The following is an 18,779-nucleotide window of genomic DNA, read 5'->3' on the forward strand; positions in this document are numbered from 1 at the left end:
AGTTAGATATGAAGTAAGCCAGTGCAGTGAAGAATAAGAAAATCTGTATTTTTGTAATTTCTGGAGGAGCAGTTTATGATGAAGAACATCAGAAGCTTTACAAAGATCCAGAAATACTGCTCCTACTAATTCGCCTTCATCAATTGCTTTTAACCATTTATCTAACAAAGTTGTCATGGCAGTTTGACAGGAATGGTTCGAACGAAAACCTGATTGCAGGACATACAATAGATTATATGTGTCCGTATAGTTCATTAAATTAGTTTTTACGTGTCTCTCAAGTATTTTAGATACTAATTGTAAAAATGCAATTGGTCTGTAATTAAATACATCATTTTTTAACATTTATTTTCAAAAACTGGTATGACTTTAGCTAGTTTGAATAATGATGGATAAACTGATTTTTTAATGCTTGAATAAAATTTGACATAAGGGAACTGAAATAAGATGAGAAGTAATTTTAAAAACTTTGCACTGATATTATCAAGACTGCTTTTATTGCATTACAGATGCCTGTTTCCGTTCGATTCCGTTAAATACCAATTCCTCAGAGCAATTGGTATTTTGCGGAACGGAACGGAAATCAGATTCAACTTGATCACTGTTTCTAATCATCTTCGGAAGGCCCCTTTTTTAATTTATAATTACCAATGGAAGTAGAAAGACCTTTTGTCTAACCTGTCTTTGTGTTATTTTTTATACGTCCGTCAATTTGGACGGGACGTATTATGGTATACAAATGTCCAGTGTCCGTCCGTCCGTCTGTCCGTCTGTCCGGTGTAAACATGTCGCACCGTAACTTGAGAACGACTTATCCAAATTTCATGAAACTTAACATAGTTGTTTCTTATGATGGTAAAATGATCTGTATACTTTTTTGTGAAAATAAGATTACAACTTTTTGAGTTACGGCACTTTGTAACTAAAACAGGGGTGTGTTTTTTTCACATGTCGCACCGTATCTCAAAAACGATTCTTGATTATGGCTTAAAACTTTAAATACTTCTTATTTATATTAATCTTAATATCTGTATACTTTTTGGTGATGATTCAAAATTTCATTTTTGAGTTATTGAGTATTTTGTAAAAAAGAAAGGGGGGTTTACATGTCGCACCATATCTCAAAAACGATTTATGATTATTGCTTAAAACTTTACACACTTCTTTGTTATATTAATCTAAAGATCTGTGTACTTTTTGGTGATGATTCATTTTTATGTTTTCGAGTTATTGAGTTTTTTTGTAAAAAAAGAGTTTTTTTTCACATGTTGCGCTGTATCTCTATTGCTTAAAACTTAACAGGCTAATGTTGCGTCGGGTTTCCAAATACATCTTGTACAATCTTCCTATTGAGCGGGAATAAGGAATGAGTCAGGATATACTAAGCATGACATCCTGTACAACCCTGTGTAATTCAAAAAAGATTTATGTTTTTTTCACAAGACGACGGGCGTATCAAGCGCTCATGGCGCAGCTGTTTATTTAAATATTGATCAAGTCGAAATGCTATCTAAAACACTTACCACTCATTCAAAAAAGAAGGGTCTGACTTGTTTTTATCATACTGCTTTAATTACATAAAAGATGTCTGTTTCCGTTTTTTCCGTTAAATACCAATTCCTCAGAGCAATTGGTACTTTGCGGAACGGAACGGAACGGAAAAAGAAATTAAAAAGTTTACATCAGATTCAACTTGATCACTGTCTCTAATCATCGTCGGAACGGGCTGTTGAAGGCCTCTTTTTTAAAATATAATTACCGATGGAAGGAGAAAGACTTTTTGTGTAACCTGCCTTTGTGTTAAATTTTTTATTATTGATCAAGTCGAAAATGCTATCTAAAACACATACCACTCATGCAAAAAGAGGTGTCAGACAATTTTTTTTTATCATACTGCTTTAATTACATTAAAGATGTCTGTTTCCGTTTTTTCCGTTAAATACCAATTCCTCAGAGCAATTGGTACTTTGCGGAACGGAACAGAACGGAAAAATAAATTAAAAAGTTTACATCAGATTCAACTTGATCACTGTCTCTAATCATCGTCGGAACGGGCTGTTGAAGGCCTCTTTTTTAAAATATAATTACCGATGGAAGGAGAAAGACTTTTTGTGTAACCTGCCTTTGTGTTAAATTTTTTATTATTGATCAAGTCGAAAATGCTATCTAAAACACATACCACTCCTGCAAAAAGAGGTGTCAGGCAATTTTTTTTATCATACTGCTTTAATTACATTAAAGATGTCTGTTTCCGTTTTTTCCGTTAAATACCAATTCCTCAGAGCAATTGGTACTTTGCGGAACGGAACGGAACGGAAAAATAAATTAAAAAGTTTAAATCAGATTCAACTGGATCACTGTCTCTAATCATCGTCGGAACGGGCTGTTGAAGGCCCCTTTTTTAAAATATAATTACCGATGGAAGGAGAAAGACTTTTTGTGTAACCTGCCTTAAAATTTTTTTTATTGATCAAGTCGAAAATGCTATCTAAAACACATACCACTCCTGCAAAAAGAGGTGTCAGACAATTTTTTTGTATCATACTGCTTTAATTACATTAAAGATGTCTGTTTCCGTTTTTTCCGTTAAATACCAATTCCTCAGAGTAATTGGTACTTTGCGGAACGGAACGGAACGGAAAAATAAATTAAAAAGTTTACATCAGATTCATTTTGATCACTGTCTCCATGGTCTCTAATCAAGGACGACGTGAGGTCAGTCTAGATATCATAAATGCATGACTTGCAAATGCGTTAATTTCATGATAATTTATCAGGACAATCCGACATATTCATCTACAGAATATTTCCCGATGTTATACATTATTACACATTTCACCTGTGAAGATGAGATTAAGTATACATTTGTGTTATTTGTATATGGAAAACCGTAAAACACAGAAATTCTAAAGTTTGTTTTGTTTTAAAGATTTTTCGAAATTTTGATAAATGCCCCCTTTGGATACCTTAAATGAAATTCCGTTCCGTTCCGTTCCGTTCCGTAAAGTACCAATAGCCTTTAAATCGCTGTAAACCTTTGATTGATACCTTATTTGGGGTAATATATCAACAAAAGCAGAGGAGGGGACACCCCCATAATTTTATAAAACTAATGCAAATTAAAAATGAAAATGAGAGAACAACTTCTTAACTAATGATATGATGATTTCTAGATGTGTTGGTTTCAGCAAGGAATTGTATATTTATAATTCCTTGGTTTCAGTTAAAAATTGCATGTCTGTTTTAAAATAAGTTTGCCCCCTTCCCTCTATTTTCTACTCCTATGGCAGCCCAGACCCACACTATCATAAAAAAAGGGCAATTTCCAATTCGTAAGATGTGCGTATATATATTATGTCTATGATGAGAGTAAGAATGTGACATTGATTAAGTAAAAATCGTTTAATATATAGAGTTCCCAGCTCTGATGATAGTATATAGAGGGGCCTGAAGGGTTATTTTCGTTCTTCGTGATCGGGTGCATTTTCGCTATCGTGATTCGTTTATCTACAGATATTTTTTTTAAATATTTTCGTGATCCGTGATCATGGAAATTTATTTTCTGTGAATCATGATTGACAAAAAATCCTTGATATAAATACTAACAAACAATACATACATATGGATCAGTTAAAAAAGGGGGGCATTCCACAACCGCCTGCGAAAATGAGGGAAAACTACATTAGACAAAACGATGGTACACTATTTAGACTACTAGTACTTGTTTTTCATGACAACGCTGCAACAATTTGTTTGATAAGTTTTCATATTTCCGCGCTAAAATAGGCTACAGTTATCTCCCATTGTATAGTCATGTGACCCGGAACATCAACTTTCTCCATGTTGTAAAATAATAGCAAAAGAGGAATTGATAAAAAGAAAATCCTGTTTCCCCAACAATAAGGCTTCATGATTTGATAACACGCCACTAAACTTTATCAATGTCTAATAGCGGCACATTACAGGTACTTTTAACCAACAAACAAGTCAAAGAAGACGATAGATTTTACCATAAATGTCCTCAATATTTTTAGGAAAAGAAGTTTTGCCGACCAAAATAAACAAACTTGATAGTGGCAATGCACATTCACTTTTAAAAACAAGCAAACCCGGAACCCACTTGCCATAAGTGCAGAAAACTGATTCCATTCTAAAACCACAAAACGTCTAAAATGTACTCATGTGATCATGAGACATGACTAAGTAAAGGTGTGACTATGAACCATAAATAAACATTGTATTATCCCTTACTGTAAGTCACAAGAAAAATGGTTATGCAGGTAATGTAGTTGTCTTATTCCATATGAATTATAAATAGAACTATAGAGATAATTCTAAATAGAATATTCACATGACCATTTTAAATGAAAAGCCAACTGCATATATAAACAGATGGTGCCTCCATAAAAATCAGAAAAATTAAATAACTGTATAAAAGCGGAAGTGGTATACAATTGTATTGCTTGTATTCTATCTTAACTTTTATTTCATTACGAAGATGAACAGGGATCTTTTTAATTATCTGCCAAATCGAAGGGCCTATATACCTGGTATGGGTTTAATGGTAAGAGGAAACTTCTACACATTTATCTGTTATCCATTGTGACATATAATAATTTAACAAAATTATGCTTGCTAGGGTGTTATAATAAATCACCATTAGGAAATGCAGTTTAAGAAAAAATTTAATATTTCCAGATTATTGAAAGGGACACTAGTTTGTCAAAGTCATGTTCACCGATTTGACTCAATTTCTCATATTTGATTTATAACAAAGTATAAAATTTATCGAAGCTATAAAATTAAAAAGTATAAAATAAACAATATACAGGGCTTGAAGTTGAATGATAATATGAAGCTTCGTTTCCTGTGTATTTTAGTCTAGACGCCATCTAATTAACCATGGACTTGACCTCTGATGGTCATATAAGCAATACAAACATGAATATAGATATAAATAGATTAAGCGAACTGGTGCTACTGGATTTTTCGTGTTTTTTTTTATTCATTTTATAGATGAAAGATATGATTTATATATCATGTATATGTTAATTATTGTTTTTACTTGTATATGAATGATTTTTTAGTGGATCTAATCTGTAATCAGTCAATCAAGTTCCTTTTAATAACTGATCAGGTACAATTCATGTGTTATCCATCTCTACATGCTCTCCATGTAGCTAAGGGGTTGAATTGAAGTTCACATGAATTCAAATTCAATGAGGTTGAATTATTCACTTTCAATTTTTCTTAGCTTAGCCATTCTGGCTGCTTAAAGCAATTTAATGTTTCTCTATTTCATTTATTAATGACTGAACAAAAACTAAAAAAATCATATTTTAGGTTTTTATGACCCACCTACGATAGAAGAAGGGTATTATGTTTTCTAATCTGTCGTCTGTTCGTCCGTCTGTTCCGCTCCAGGTTGAAGTTTTTGGTCAAGGTAGTTTTTGATGAAGTTGCAGTCCGATAAACTTGAAACTTGGTACACATGTTCCCTATGATACATGTATGATCTTTCTTATTTTAATGTCAAATTAAAGTTTTGACCCCAAATTCACAGCCCACTGAACATAGAAAATGATAGTGCAAGTGGGGCATCTATGTAATATCAGTCAGGGGACTTACTTAAATGAGTGATTTTCTAAATCATTGATTCAAGTAACATTAATTCCATAAATGTTGGAAGTAAGAGTTGTTTTTATTTAATAATCACCTATTTAAGTACAAATGTAGTACACATTAATCACTTGAAGAAATTTTTATTGCGAACAGTAGAATTTTATTTCATAATCTGAAAGATGAAACCTTGAACTTTACAGGAAAAATACTCCCACTGCTGGGGAAAATCTGTGAAGAATTAAAGTATCAGTTCATCTAGTAAAGCCATTATTATAGCATTTTTCAAGTAAAATAGAATTTACAGCAAAATTATAGCATTAAAGGCATAAACCTTGCCACTTAAAGGAAGCAAAAAGTTCATTTTTTTCAATTTTACTAATGAAAAGATATTGATAAAACCTATATAGATGTGTTTAAAATTTTGGTAAAACTACAAAATCACAATTTGTGACAAAATTTCGAATTTGCTACTCAAATAAGTGATTTAAACATCACTTATTTTAGTAAGTCCCCTGACTGAATATGGACACATTCTTGTTTATTTCTCTCCTAGCTAGTGTCGCTTTAAGGCCTGTACTCATGGCTATGGGCCAATGTTCCAAAAAATAAAGTCGATTATTTTCACGAGATGATGGAATTTCTGAAACCTTTTCTACTGCGCAAGCCTCAGTATCTTTTTATACATTAAATTATGTTGGTGTTAGAAAAGATGAGGTTGCAACTCCTTTAGCATGTATAGTACATGTAGTATAAACATGTATATTAGTAAATTTACAGATTCAACATTGTTGTGCTGATATTGAGAGTAATTATGAATATAATACATGTGTATAATTATTCAGCCATGTATCACCTTCAATGGTGATCAAATGGATGGATCTGTTGTAAAGTTGTCACTTGTTTAGACTTATAATTTAAGTTCACTCTTAACAGTTTTTGAGGTTGTGTTTAAGCACTTCTAGTTTCTGTTATCTCAATCATTATTTTTAACATTTTTGACTTCCCAAAACTTGGTCTTTTGCACACCTATTAAAGGTTTTTAAAAAAATGGTTGCGACCAAAATTACTTTTAGTTATACACTTTATACATTATAAGACGTTATACACTTTATACATTTTAAGACATATGATTTGACTGAGTTAAATGACCATCAATTAGTTAAGTAATCTGCTAATCTTTGAAAATACCAGGTATTTTTTATGTCTTGTGACAATAATGCAATTTTTATTTATAGTAACACTGACATGACTGGTATCTTGTGATTCAAAACAAACAAAAATGTTTTTCTTGTTCCTTAGTTACAATTCCAGAACAATGATTCTATGGTATTGGAGTCTTGTGATTAATTACAAATTAAGCAATTTCAGTTCATAGTAAACAAAAATAATATGATTTTAAGCTCTTAATATAGATTTATAACAGCAGTTGTTTTTATGTTGAACAGTTCCATAGTATTGAAATGTGTCAAAGAAAACTTTTTTTTATGCCAAGTTAGCAATTTCTATTTATAATTTCAGTCATCACAGTCATATGATTTAAAAAAAATCTCTGTCATATGATTCTAAAATAAATGGTCATCAATAATGCAATTAGTTTACCTAATCTTTTGAAAATACAGGAATTGGTTTGGTTATTTTGTTCAGTAAGTGAAATGTTAAACTTGAAAATATGGGATTGATTACTTTTGAGGTAAATTCATTTTGACATATATACATGTAAGGGTATGCTTGAAATTTCACGTAATACATGCATGTGACATGGATTTACTTATATTCATGATATTCCATACCATATACATGTTTATTGTACATGTACCAATTTTTCATGAAGAAAAAAAAATATTTAAATGGATTTTTATTTTTTTTCTTGTTAACAAATTCTGCATGCAAATCTATACATTGATATTTTATAAGCTTTTAAGAAATTTTAAATGTGTAAAATTAAAGTTTGAACATTAAACACTTGAATTTGTGGATTATACTCACGCAAAATTCACAAAAAATTGTATGATACAAATCATAAAGCATCCAAATGAAATAGTTTTATTTATACCTTAGAAAATAAATGAGTTCAATAAACAATTTTGAATCTCACTGTAGTTTGATATATATATTGCAAGTTGAACATGTTGAAAAGAATTGAAAATGTTGCTAACTAAAAATAGATATATTTAATGTTGGTAATGGTAAGTCACAGTGATTGTTATTCTTGAAAATCAAACAAAAATATGTATTGATTTGAAAGGCAGCAACTTAAGGTTTTCATGAGTAAAGATAATGATCCAATCCAATCCAATGACTGTTCGTTTTAATTATACATGGTTTATCACTATACCATGTACATGCTGTATACCTGACCTACTTTATTTGAGATTTCAAAGTACCATTTCTTGGTCCCATGTATTTTTTTGATGGAACAACCCTTATAACTTTTAACCAAGAAAATTTATCATTAATTGTATTTATTCTTTTTTCTTTCATTAAAGGAAGTTTTATTTGTGTATATTTTTAGAAAGCTATTGACTTGGTGACAAAAGCAACAGAGGAAGATAAAAACAAGAATTATGAAGAAGCACTAAGATTATATGAACATGCTGTAGAGTATTTTCTACATGCTATGAAATGTAAGTAGTTTGTATACACATGTAGTTGTATGGAATCAAATTGTCAAAGATAGAAGTAGCCAAATAAAGGAATACTATAGATACAATGTAAACAAGGTGTTTAATAATGGACATGTAGTAGTGTGTAATATTTTATACCCTGCCTAGATATTAAAAGTTGCATCATGTTTATTATCTATTTGTCCCTGAAGGCCTACAAGAGGATTTAACATTGCCTAAATAAGACAAGTATATATAGTATGCTTGAATAGTTCTCAACTAGAAATTAAACATAACTTCTTGTTCTGAAATGATCTATCTCCCCAGACTGATATATTTTGAAACAGAGTTAAGAGTCCATTAAAAGCAAAACATTATACAAGTAACATTTACTTATCTTTTAATGTCCTTTCTAGACCATGCATGTTGTATGAAACATTTCAGTGCAACTATCAATTTGAGTCTTTGATCCTTTTTTTAAGATGAAGCACAAAGTGATAAAGCTAAAGACAGTATACGATCAAAATGTGCCCAGTACTTAGACAGAGCAGAAAAATTAAAACAATACCTTGCTAAAGGCAGCAAGAAAAAGGCTGTTCCTGATGGTGGTACACCTGGCTCAAGTAAAGGGTAGGTACAAGTTACACAAAGTTATGGTCAATTGACAGAAGACATTTATTTACTGAACATGCAAATTAAAAAAAAATACACGTCAGCAAAAAGAAATTTAGAAATAGCTGTAAATCTGAAAATGAATAAAAGTTTTTACACTTATTTGCAATTTTTACATCAAAAATCATCAGACTTGTATGAGGGTCAACGCTAAAAGTCATTGATTTCTGACATGAAACTGTGTGCGACTTAAGCAAATTGACTTTTACTCAAGTACTAACAGTAATTAAACCAAATATCTATAAATATTAAGTATCTCACCTGAAAAGGTGTTGTTTGTAAACTGCTTTCTTTACAAAGTGCAACCTGAAACTTTAATTGAACTTTTGATTTATATTAATTTTTATACAACTAGTACTCACATGATATTAATTGTATTCTTCAAATACAAATTGTTTGCAGAAAGAAAAACGGAGAGAAAAAGAATGAGAGTGACTCTGATTCAGAGGAGGATCCTGAGAAGAAAAAGTTCAGTGATCAAATTTCAGGTGAGTAATGCTGGAAGTAAGACCAGGGTTGGTCTCTAGAAAAATACAGTCAATTTATCAGATCTAGAGGTTCTTAGGTGTAAATTCTAGTTTCTTATTCCCTCCAGTCATGGATTACTAATTATCACTTGAACATTTTGAAGGACTAAAATGATCGCTAGGTTTGATAAGATAAAACAATATCAGTACATTTTTTAAGCTTCTTTTTTATTTAATTGTTTACCTAAAATAAAAAGAAAAACTTCTAGAATATTAAAACAAGCTTCATATCTCCAAAGTTAGGAACAGAAGGCATTTACAGTTGACATTTCAAAGAAGAAAATTAAAAGAAATGTTTTTGGATTTTTCAAGTTTTTAAAAATTTCATAATGAATCTCTGAAAGAGAAAGGTTTAGGATACATTTGTTTATCATATGTTTAGTACTAAATACAGCAATTTTGTATATTTAATAAAGGTTCTTTTTTTCAGTCTGTATCTCCTACCCTGTATCGCATAGCTAAACCCGTATCGCATAGCAAAACCCGTATCATATACCTGGCATGACGTCAACGTTTGATCTTTGACGTCCAGTTGCTGAATTTTCTAGCAAAGGAAAAAATGAGTTCCGACTAAAAAAATGTCCTATCATTTCAACTAAAATTGATAACTTTACGAGCAATTTATATATATATAAAAGACACAATAAGATGTATTATTTCAACTAAAATTAATATTTATCAAATAAATATAATAAGATGTAGAAATGTTTAAAGTTTTATTGTTTATTTGGTCATAATTTTCCTGAAGTTTGTTTTCATTACCTGATGGATTAAACACAAATGCAAACTTATACAATTTTAATTTGTTTAGAATAGATAGCAAACTTTTCAAGACATATTTTTCTTGCTGTTCACCTTGTCAGAAAATTAAAATGATCATGAATAATATCATCGCCCAATAAACTATAAAACTTTAAACATTTCTACATCTTATTATATTTATTTGATAAATATTAATTTTAGTTGAAATAATAGGACAGTATCGTTAGTAAATGCATTTTGGTCTTTAACATATATTGAGAATGTAATGAGGTTATAGCGAACATTACGATGTGGATATTAAGCAAATAAGGAAGTCTTTAAAAAAAAACAAGTCAGCAGGAAAAATACTGGAAAATCATAATGTTCTCTTCTAGCTTAGAATTTCGAACGATTTAAAAAAAATGGTATCCCATGAATCTGAATCTTTTAAAATATATGATAAACAGAAAAATACATGGCAAAATCCATATCGCATGCTGTATCACCACTCGACCAATATCAGCCCTCAGGACTGATATTGGTTTCTCGTGGTGATACAGCATGCGGTACGGATTTTGCCATGTATTATTCTATATATATTATATGAACTATAAGTTTCAAGTTTTTTAACATTAAGAAAATCATTATAGATTTTAGCAGATTTAACAGAGTTTTTATGTTTTATTTGTATTAGAGCTGGATATTTCAATGATTCCCAAGTTCAGATTTATGATAGTTAGGTTAATAAAAACATAAAATGAAAAACATAAATATTTACATAAACAATGATAAAGATTGAAAGAGTTTGTAATTATATTTGTAGGAGCTATTGTAATGGAGAGACCCAATGTTAAATGGGATGATGTAGCTGGATTATTTCAGGCCAAAGAAGCATTAAAGGAAGCTGTGATTTTACCTGTAAAATTTCCTCACTTATTCACAGGTATGATTCTATTGTCTGTCCATCCGTCAGTCTGGCAAATTAGTTTTCCACACTTTTTTTTATTAATTCTTGAAGATATTGATTTGATATTTGTTATTATATGTTATTCAGGTCTCAGACAGGGTATATACTGTGACATTCCCGGCTTAGAGTTTATATCCCCTGAGCCGAAGGCAAAGGGGATATAAGCCCTAAGCCGGGAATGTCACAGTATATACCCTTTCTGAGACCTGAATTACACATATATTACGGATTACCCCTGACTTAATGTTATTTTCCAGTGCAGGTATTTGTTCACAACACATATTGAAAAACCCAACCTGATATGTTCGGCATACGTGAAGGATTTTCTAATTTGCTGTGAACAGAATTTTATCGTGTATGTAATAATTTATAATAACACTTTTAACATTAAATTTAAGTATTAAAAGTGTAAATTGCGTGATTTTGTATCAAAAATGTATTATTGACTGAAGCACGTCATTATTTTCCCTTTGTGAGCCTCTGACAGTCTGATAGCTTTTGACTACGTCACATAGTAACCGGTGTTATGATGACGTTTTTGAGGTTCCAATTGGGGATAAAAACGTCGTATATACCCCGGCAGTTTCCTGAATATATACTGACATCTCTGTGTTGTTATCCAATCACAAACCTCGACACATTTGTAATCCGTAATATATAGTTATATCATGACAAGTTACAAGTCAAATTCAGATTTTGTTCCTGTCTAATGATATTGTGGAGAGTTATGGTCCTTGGACTTAAAAAATTCTCTTAAATAATCAGTTTTCATTCTTGAAGATATTGACTTGAAATTTGTTATATAGTTCATCATGAAAAGTTATAGATTAAGTTAGAATTTTGTTTCAATTCAAACACGTTTAACAAGAAGGGGACTATGTTTTGCCTTGCAATACTCACAGATGCTTGTTAATCTTGAAATACATTAAAGATGTGTTAAAAAATCTATATCCAGTGAACAAAACATCAATGATATAATTACCTATCAAAAGCAATGAGCAAGTTATATGGTTCATAAGCTTTAGGCAGGGGATTCGGCAATAAAAAATATTAATGCTTATGCAAAAAAAGAAATCGGCTATATTTTAAAGGAAGATTGAGGAATTTACTTTTACAGAAATATTTTTGTTTAATAGGAAAACGACGGCCTTGGCAAGGAATTCTACTGTATGGAGTAAGTATTTTATTTTAAAAACAAAAATTTCTTTTTCAAGTCAAAGTGTCAGGCAAAATGTTTTTGATTTTTATTGACTACATTATACATATTTGTAATACTTAAGGAATAATTCATGGCAGTTGTAGATTTGTTTTCATTTAACCATGGGTTGGGCATTTATATTCAATTATTATACCTTGAGTGTTAGCGAGGGGTAAAATATGAATATTAATGCTCAACCCATGGTTAAATTGGATTTTTATAGGTCTATTAAATTTTAAATTATAGATTAAAAATTTATGTTTATCGTTGTTTTTACCTTTATAAGAATGATTTTGTGTGGATGAAATCAGTTAAAATTAATCCAATTATTTACCTTTGTTTCACTTTCAATGTTGACATTCTTTTCCTTTAAATACCTGTACACGGACAATGCATGCGTAATTCTACCTCTTTCTACAGGGTTAAATTGGAGTTCAAATGAATACGGATTTAATGAGGTCGAATTATTCACTTGCAAGTGAATAATTCATTATCAATGTTTATTATCTTAATTTGACAAGATTGAACCATTTTAGCTGATAAAGGCAAATGATTATTTCCACTATTTCACTTTCATTAATGATTGAACAAAAAAAAAAAACTTTTGATTTTTTATATATCTCGTAGCTAGTGCCCCTTTAAAGTCATTGAAGGTTTAATATATAACTTTCAGAATATTATTTATATTTGTTCTTTCCTCTTGATATTAATTTTACATACATGTCAATATTTGTTTCCATAAATGTATATATTTAAATTACCACCCTTTTAAAAGCTGTGACTAGCTAACATTTCCATATTCTTGCTTTTAGCCTCCAGGTACAGGGAAATCTTATCTAGCCAAAGCTGTGATTAACAATTCAATTTCCTTGTTTTTAGCCTCCAGGTACAGGGAAATTTTATCTTGCCAAAGCTGTGATTAACAATTCCATTTCCTTGTTTTTAGCCTCCAGGTACAGGGAAATCTTATCTTGCCAAAGCTGTGGCAACAGAGGCTGATAACTCTACTTTCTTTTCCGTGTCATCAGCTGATTTAGTATCTAAATGGCTGGGAGAAAGTGAAAAGTAAGTCTGCCTAAGTCTACAATTAACCTGTTTAAAAACAAAATAATTCAACCAAAACAAGTGTATAAAACCAAAGGAAGTCTGAAAAGAAAATGGCAAATGCACTTATCTTCAAGGCATTAAAAAATCAATAGGCAAATATACAGTCTACTCTGAAAACCTTTTTAAATGAATAGAATAAGGAATGAATCTCCTGGCTTCGTGTGGACACTTTTAATTACTTAAAACAAAACATCCAAGTGTGTAGCAAGTCGTTTATGTTACCATTTACAAAGTTCAACTTAAGCATTGACCAAAAGGCATATGAATTTGGTCATTAAAGTCATGAAAAATAATTACTTCCTGAAATAAATTACTTAACAGTAATTATTTGTTATGAAATGTTACAGTTGTCTCAACAACCAGAATTTGATTCATTTTGTGAGAACCATTCAAATTTTTAAGTGCAAAAATACAGTTTTGTGATAATGGTGTTGGAATATATATAAATAATAGATCTATACATACACTTGAACTTTCAGACTTTCATGTAGGCTTCTTTATTTATTGAAATTAATTGAAAACTTTAAATCTATTTCAGATTAGTACGAACATTATTTGCTACAGCAAGAGAAAACAAACCAAGTATAATCTTTATAGATGAAGTAGATGCATTGTGCGGATCTCGTAGTGAAAATGAATCTGAGTCAGCCAGGAGAATAAAGACAGAATTCCTAGTCCAGATGCAGGGGGTGGGGGTAGATAATAAAAACGTCCTTGTATTAGGAGCTACAAATATACCATGGGTGTTAGACTCTGCTATTAGAAGAAGGTATATTTATCAAAAACTTTTTAAGTTCAATAAACATGTTATTTTTGTTTTGTTCACTATAATGGCTTTCTGCATTTTCAATCATTAAGTGGGAATGAGATGTTTTAAATGTTATAATTCTAAATTTTTTTACTTTTTAAAAGGTCATTTATACAAATGATCTGTACAAAAACAATACAAAAGGCTTGAAGCTCTAGATCTTGATTGCCATATTTTTTGAGCTCACCCCCTTTTAATATTGTGAGAGCAAAGAAAAAGTCAAAATTCATTCAAATACGATCGGAAGAAAAAAGTCACAAAGTAAAAAAGATATGTTTATCAAATTTATAGGTCTACTCGAAATAACTATAAAATCTTGTTTTGTAGATTTGAGAAGAGAATCCACATCCCACTACCAGAGGCTCCTGCCAGATCAGAAATGTTCAAATTACATTTGGGTAATACACCACACACTATATCAGAGGAGGACTTCAGAGAGTTAGGAAAAAGAACTGATGGGTAGGTTTATACTTATGTATGAAAAAAATTAAATTATTTTGAAAAATAAGAAGATGGAAATATAGTACACCAAGTAAAGATCATAGATCTATTTATTTTCGTATTTCTTTGATGAAAGTTCATTTTGTAAGAGTGTAATGTCATACTATTATTGTTGGTGTTGTTTAAAAAGCAAATGCCAACATAAACATGTCAAAATAATTAATTTAATATTGAGATTTGAAATTTATGACATAGACAAAATTATGCATCATTTATGATTTACCATGTATAGAAATACTTAGTCTATTAGTATTATTTGAATGTCAGAAGAAAAATCTATTAATTCACAGGATAAAGAACATTAATATTATTTTCCTGTGTTCAAATTCTCACACACAAAAAATATAAGTTTGCTTGTTAGAAATTTTAACAGCTAACTTGCATTACAAATCCTTCTTTCTTGATTTTCAGATTTTCTGGAGCTGATGTATCAATTGTTGTTAGGGATGCTTTAATGCAACCTGTCAGAAAAGTGCAAAATGCAACACATTTCAGACGGGTAAGAGTAAAATATTATCTTGATTCAGGTTTTACTATGCAAAATAAAAATACAAATGAATCAAGTTTATGGCAGTTGATCTTATATTTATTTATTTTAAAAGCAAATGACTAATAACTCAGTGGACACCTCACTTATGATTTTTTAAACACCTTTAGCTTTCTAGAATAGCGATTAAGAATTTAAACAGATTTGCAAATTCTTTAAAAATTTATAACAGATTAAATGGGGAAAAAATCTCCCGTATCCATGGTATGTGAAATAGAATTTCTATAACCCATCTATTATTAGGTAAAGATTGCATGAGATACAATCAAAACCTTATGGGACTGACTTGATATCTAAATGTAACAAGGTTTATCACTACCATATTTGAAACACAAAATATAGTGCATTGATCATAACATTCTATACATTCCTATCCATAAACATTTTCAGAAATTTATCAATGTAATATATTCTCAGATATATAAGGCACAGAATGATGTTACACTTGCCAAGAAAAATAAATAACTTTTGCAAGGTGCAGGATTCTAATATCTTTTCTAAAAATAGAATGATGTCATTGTTAAAATCATCTATGGAAAAATGGAGTTAACTTCCTTTGTCTAGAATTGCTGTTAAATTATCTACAACCAATGCCATCATTAATTTTACTTCCCACTTATATTACCTTTCAGTGTTTACAAGCACTTTGGTCACTTTTATTTTCAGTAATTTATCTAAAAATGCTGCACTCTGCATATCTGTTCTTGTATTAAAAAAAATCTTATTACTATGTTAAATATTGGTATAATTGGTAAAGCAGTTGTATTATTTCAATAGTGTTACTCCTAGAAACATAACTAAATTCAACATTCTTGTGTTTTATTTAACCTGTAGGTACGCGGCCCATGTAGAAAGGATCCAGATAATATAGTAGATGACCTGTTGACCCCTTGTTCCCCAGGAGCTCCAGGAGCCATTGAAATGAGTTGGATGGATGTACCAGGAGAAAAGTTATTAGAACCTATTGTGTCTATGGTAAGTCGATAGGTTTAATTGCCTTAAGAAGTGTTGGCGGGTTAAATGGAAACTTAAATACTTTTACTGCCATTGTAAAAGTTAAATTTTTTTGTGATTTTACTTTTTGTTGAGATCATCAATCAAAACTGGAATTTTATATTAAATTTGTATTGTACTCTTGATTAAGGAGATATGTATTTTTGATTCAATTCTATGGCACCAGTCACAAATAACAGGGGAACATAAAAAAAGATGTCAGACATTCTATCATTGTTTACATTAATTGATAGACCACAGAATTTCCACTGGAACCATTCCTTATCACATTAAAGCTTATGTCAGTTTAATTAGTAATAGATTCATTTCTTTAGTGTGAAGAAGCTGTGTTTTGGTGTTTTCACTAACGTTACGTGAATTTTTTCCTACTTAATTGAAAACAAAATGTATTCTTTAAATAGAGAAGATAGAAATAGGTAAAGTGGACTATTTAAAAAGTGTTGGGCTCCACATATTTTTATATGCATCTTTCTTGTGTTTCAGAATGACATGCTGGCATCACTAGCAAACAGTAAACCTACCGTTAATGACACTGATTTGAAGAAACTGGAAGAATTCACACATGATTTTGGTTCAGAAGGATAGTTGTTTGTGATAGTTGTTAAATTATTGACTTTTATTTGACAAATCTGTAATATCTTATCATACACCATTATTTATCTAGTATTATTTACTGTAAAAATTGTATGTAAAAAATAAAACTGCTGTTCAGTTTAGTACAAAGTTACTGAATATAGTCACATGGATATGGAATACAAGCCTTGTAACCTGATTGTCTTTATTTAAAAATAATTTGGTTTATGTGAATATCACAGTTCATGCAGTTTTCTCAATTTAACAATTGTTTCATATATTAGACCATTTTTCCTGACTTTTTCCTTTAAACACATATTCAAAGGATTTTAATTCCTTACTGTTTGCATGTCATGCATGTAGGAAGTTGATTTTTTGTGAAAATTTATCAGTTTTAAATAAAACATGAGTAGCAATCATGATGCTTTTTTCAATTCAAAAGCCAATTGCAATAAATAATACCGTTTAACAAAAAGGTTCAATGTTATTGCTGTTAAAAGGGAGATCATTCATCAAAGTGCTATTTACACACTGTTTTGTTTTAGTGCTGTAATGAAAAAAAAATGTACGTCTAGATTATATTTATTTGTATGTGAGCTATGAGTTAACCAATATTTAAAAACACTTGGGTTATTGATATTTTTATGTTTGTCTTCATTTTATAGCATTGTAAAACTTTTGTGACTGTTTTTGTTCTGTTGAGTTTCAATAGGTTTTTAAACATTCTAGAGTTGTTGGAATGTAACTGGGTGTTCTATTCATTATTTTTGAATCAGATGTGTAGATTTTCCAGAAATTAGATTGCCTACGGTGGCATATTTTTTTTAAGCAACAAAGACTGTTTTCATCTTAGAACTAACAGAAATTCCCAAATATGAATTAACCAATATATTGTAACGGTATTGTGTTTCATTTAACCTTTCAAAGCCTTCTTCATCATCTCCAAATGTTGCCTGTCAAATGCATGCAGTGTGTCTGGTCTTTATGACATTATCCATTTTCTAGAAGTAAAATTTCTACATCTAGTCGAATTTTTTCCCCCTTAAACATGGATCTTACAAGTGGATTGATACCCTGAGTTTGTCACTTTCAAACAATAAAGTGCAGGTTAAACCATGCATTCTTTAATGCCCATGTTCTAACTTATATTTTCTATTTCTTTTTCTGTCATTATTTAGTCTATCATTTCTTTTTGTCTGGTTTGTATGTACAACAATATAGTTTAAAGACTTATTTGTTTCATAATTTGTGTTCTCAGCAATTTTAAATACATGTACAATCATTGTTTTATGAATTTATGAAATGAAGTAAGAAATTTTACTTCTAAAATTTTTCAGTAATTTGATTACACTCATTAATTGGTTGTTTAATAAAACAATAATTGTAATTCTCTGTCATAATTTAAAGTTTAGGATCAATGTGATTAAAATATTTCATTGTTAGGACGATTTCTATTAGGTCAAGTCAAAAATTAGAGACACCATCAAACTCCATGAAGGGAGACAAAAAATAAACATTTGAAATGGTGGAAATGAACATGCAAAGCGGCAGTTAAGGGAGTGATGTTTTAGTTATATGGATATTTTTGAAGCATTTTAAGTTTTCTTTGATTAATGAATGGTTCTAAACACTCTCATCATACAAAGAATGAATTAGAAATATTTATTACAGTAAAATAATCCTACAATATTTAGACGGAAATTAAATGGGATGGTAGGTTGAAAAAGGACAATGTGTAAGATTGTGATATTTTGGCGGGCATGTAAATATCATTTATATATCTTCCAATTACTGAACCTGTTTTTCTAATCTTTGTAGACAGTTCAGATTATACTGTTGTTAATAAATTGATTCTGAAATATTTTATAGCGAACCCTATGATAGTTTTCCATAGATTCA

At 30.3% G+C, this 18,779-nt stretch overlaps 1 protein-coding gene across 3 annotated transcripts; it reads left to right on the forward strand.

Moving 5' to 3' along the window:
* The first annotated feature begins 3,784 nt into the window (after positions 1–3,784).
* On the forward strand, positions 3,785–18,741 carry LOC139523128 (vacuolar protein sorting-associated protein 4B-like). 3 transcript variants are annotated; one of them, XM_071316914.1, is made up of 12 exons: positions 3,785–3,965; positions 8,135–8,246; positions 8,708–8,855; positions 9,300–9,385; positions 10,989–11,108; positions 12,269–12,306; positions 13,277–13,395; positions 13,976–14,206; positions 14,573–14,704; positions 15,158–15,245; positions 16,128–16,268; positions 16,791–18,741. In XM_071316914.1, the coding sequence occupies exons 1-12, from the start codon at positions 3,942–3,944 to the stop codon at positions 16,890–16,892; spliced, it is 1,341 nt and encodes a 446-aa protein (XP_071173015.1). In that variant the 5' UTR covers positions 3,785–3,941; the 3' UTR covers positions 16,893–18,741. The 3 variants fall into 3 exon arrangements, with proteins under 3 accessions (XP_071173015.1, XP_071173014.1, XP_071173016.1); XM_071316913.1 differs by lacking the exon at positions 3,785–3,965 and adding an exon at positions 4,358–4,564; XM_071316915.1 differs by lacking the exon at positions 3,785–3,965 and adding an exon at positions 7,277–7,312.
* The last annotated feature ends 38 nt before the right edge of the window (positions 18,742–18,779 follow it).

The sequence above is a fragment of the Mytilus edulis genome, chromosome 5, assembly GCF_963676685.1.
Source record: "Mytilus edulis chromosome 5, xbMytEdul2.2, whole genome shotgun sequence".
Lineage (NCBI taxonomy): Eukaryota > Metazoa > Mollusca > Bivalvia > Mytilida > Mytilidae > Mytilus > Mytilus edulis.

Excerpts from the sequence above, each read along its gene's own strand:
- LOC139523128 (XM_071316913.1), top strand. The coding sequence starts at position 4,499 with ATGAACAGGGATCTTTTTAATTATCTGCCAAATCGAAGGGCCTATATA. Across the intron at positions 8,856-9,299 it reads ACACCTGGCTCAAGTAAAGG|AAAGAAAAACGGAGAGAAAA; the intron begins GTAGGTACAAGT and ends AATTGTTTGCAG. Across the intron at positions 14,705-15,157 it reads TTAGGAAAAAGAACTGATGG|ATTTTCTGGAGCTGATGTAT; the intron begins GTAGGTTTATAC and ends CTTGATTTTCAG.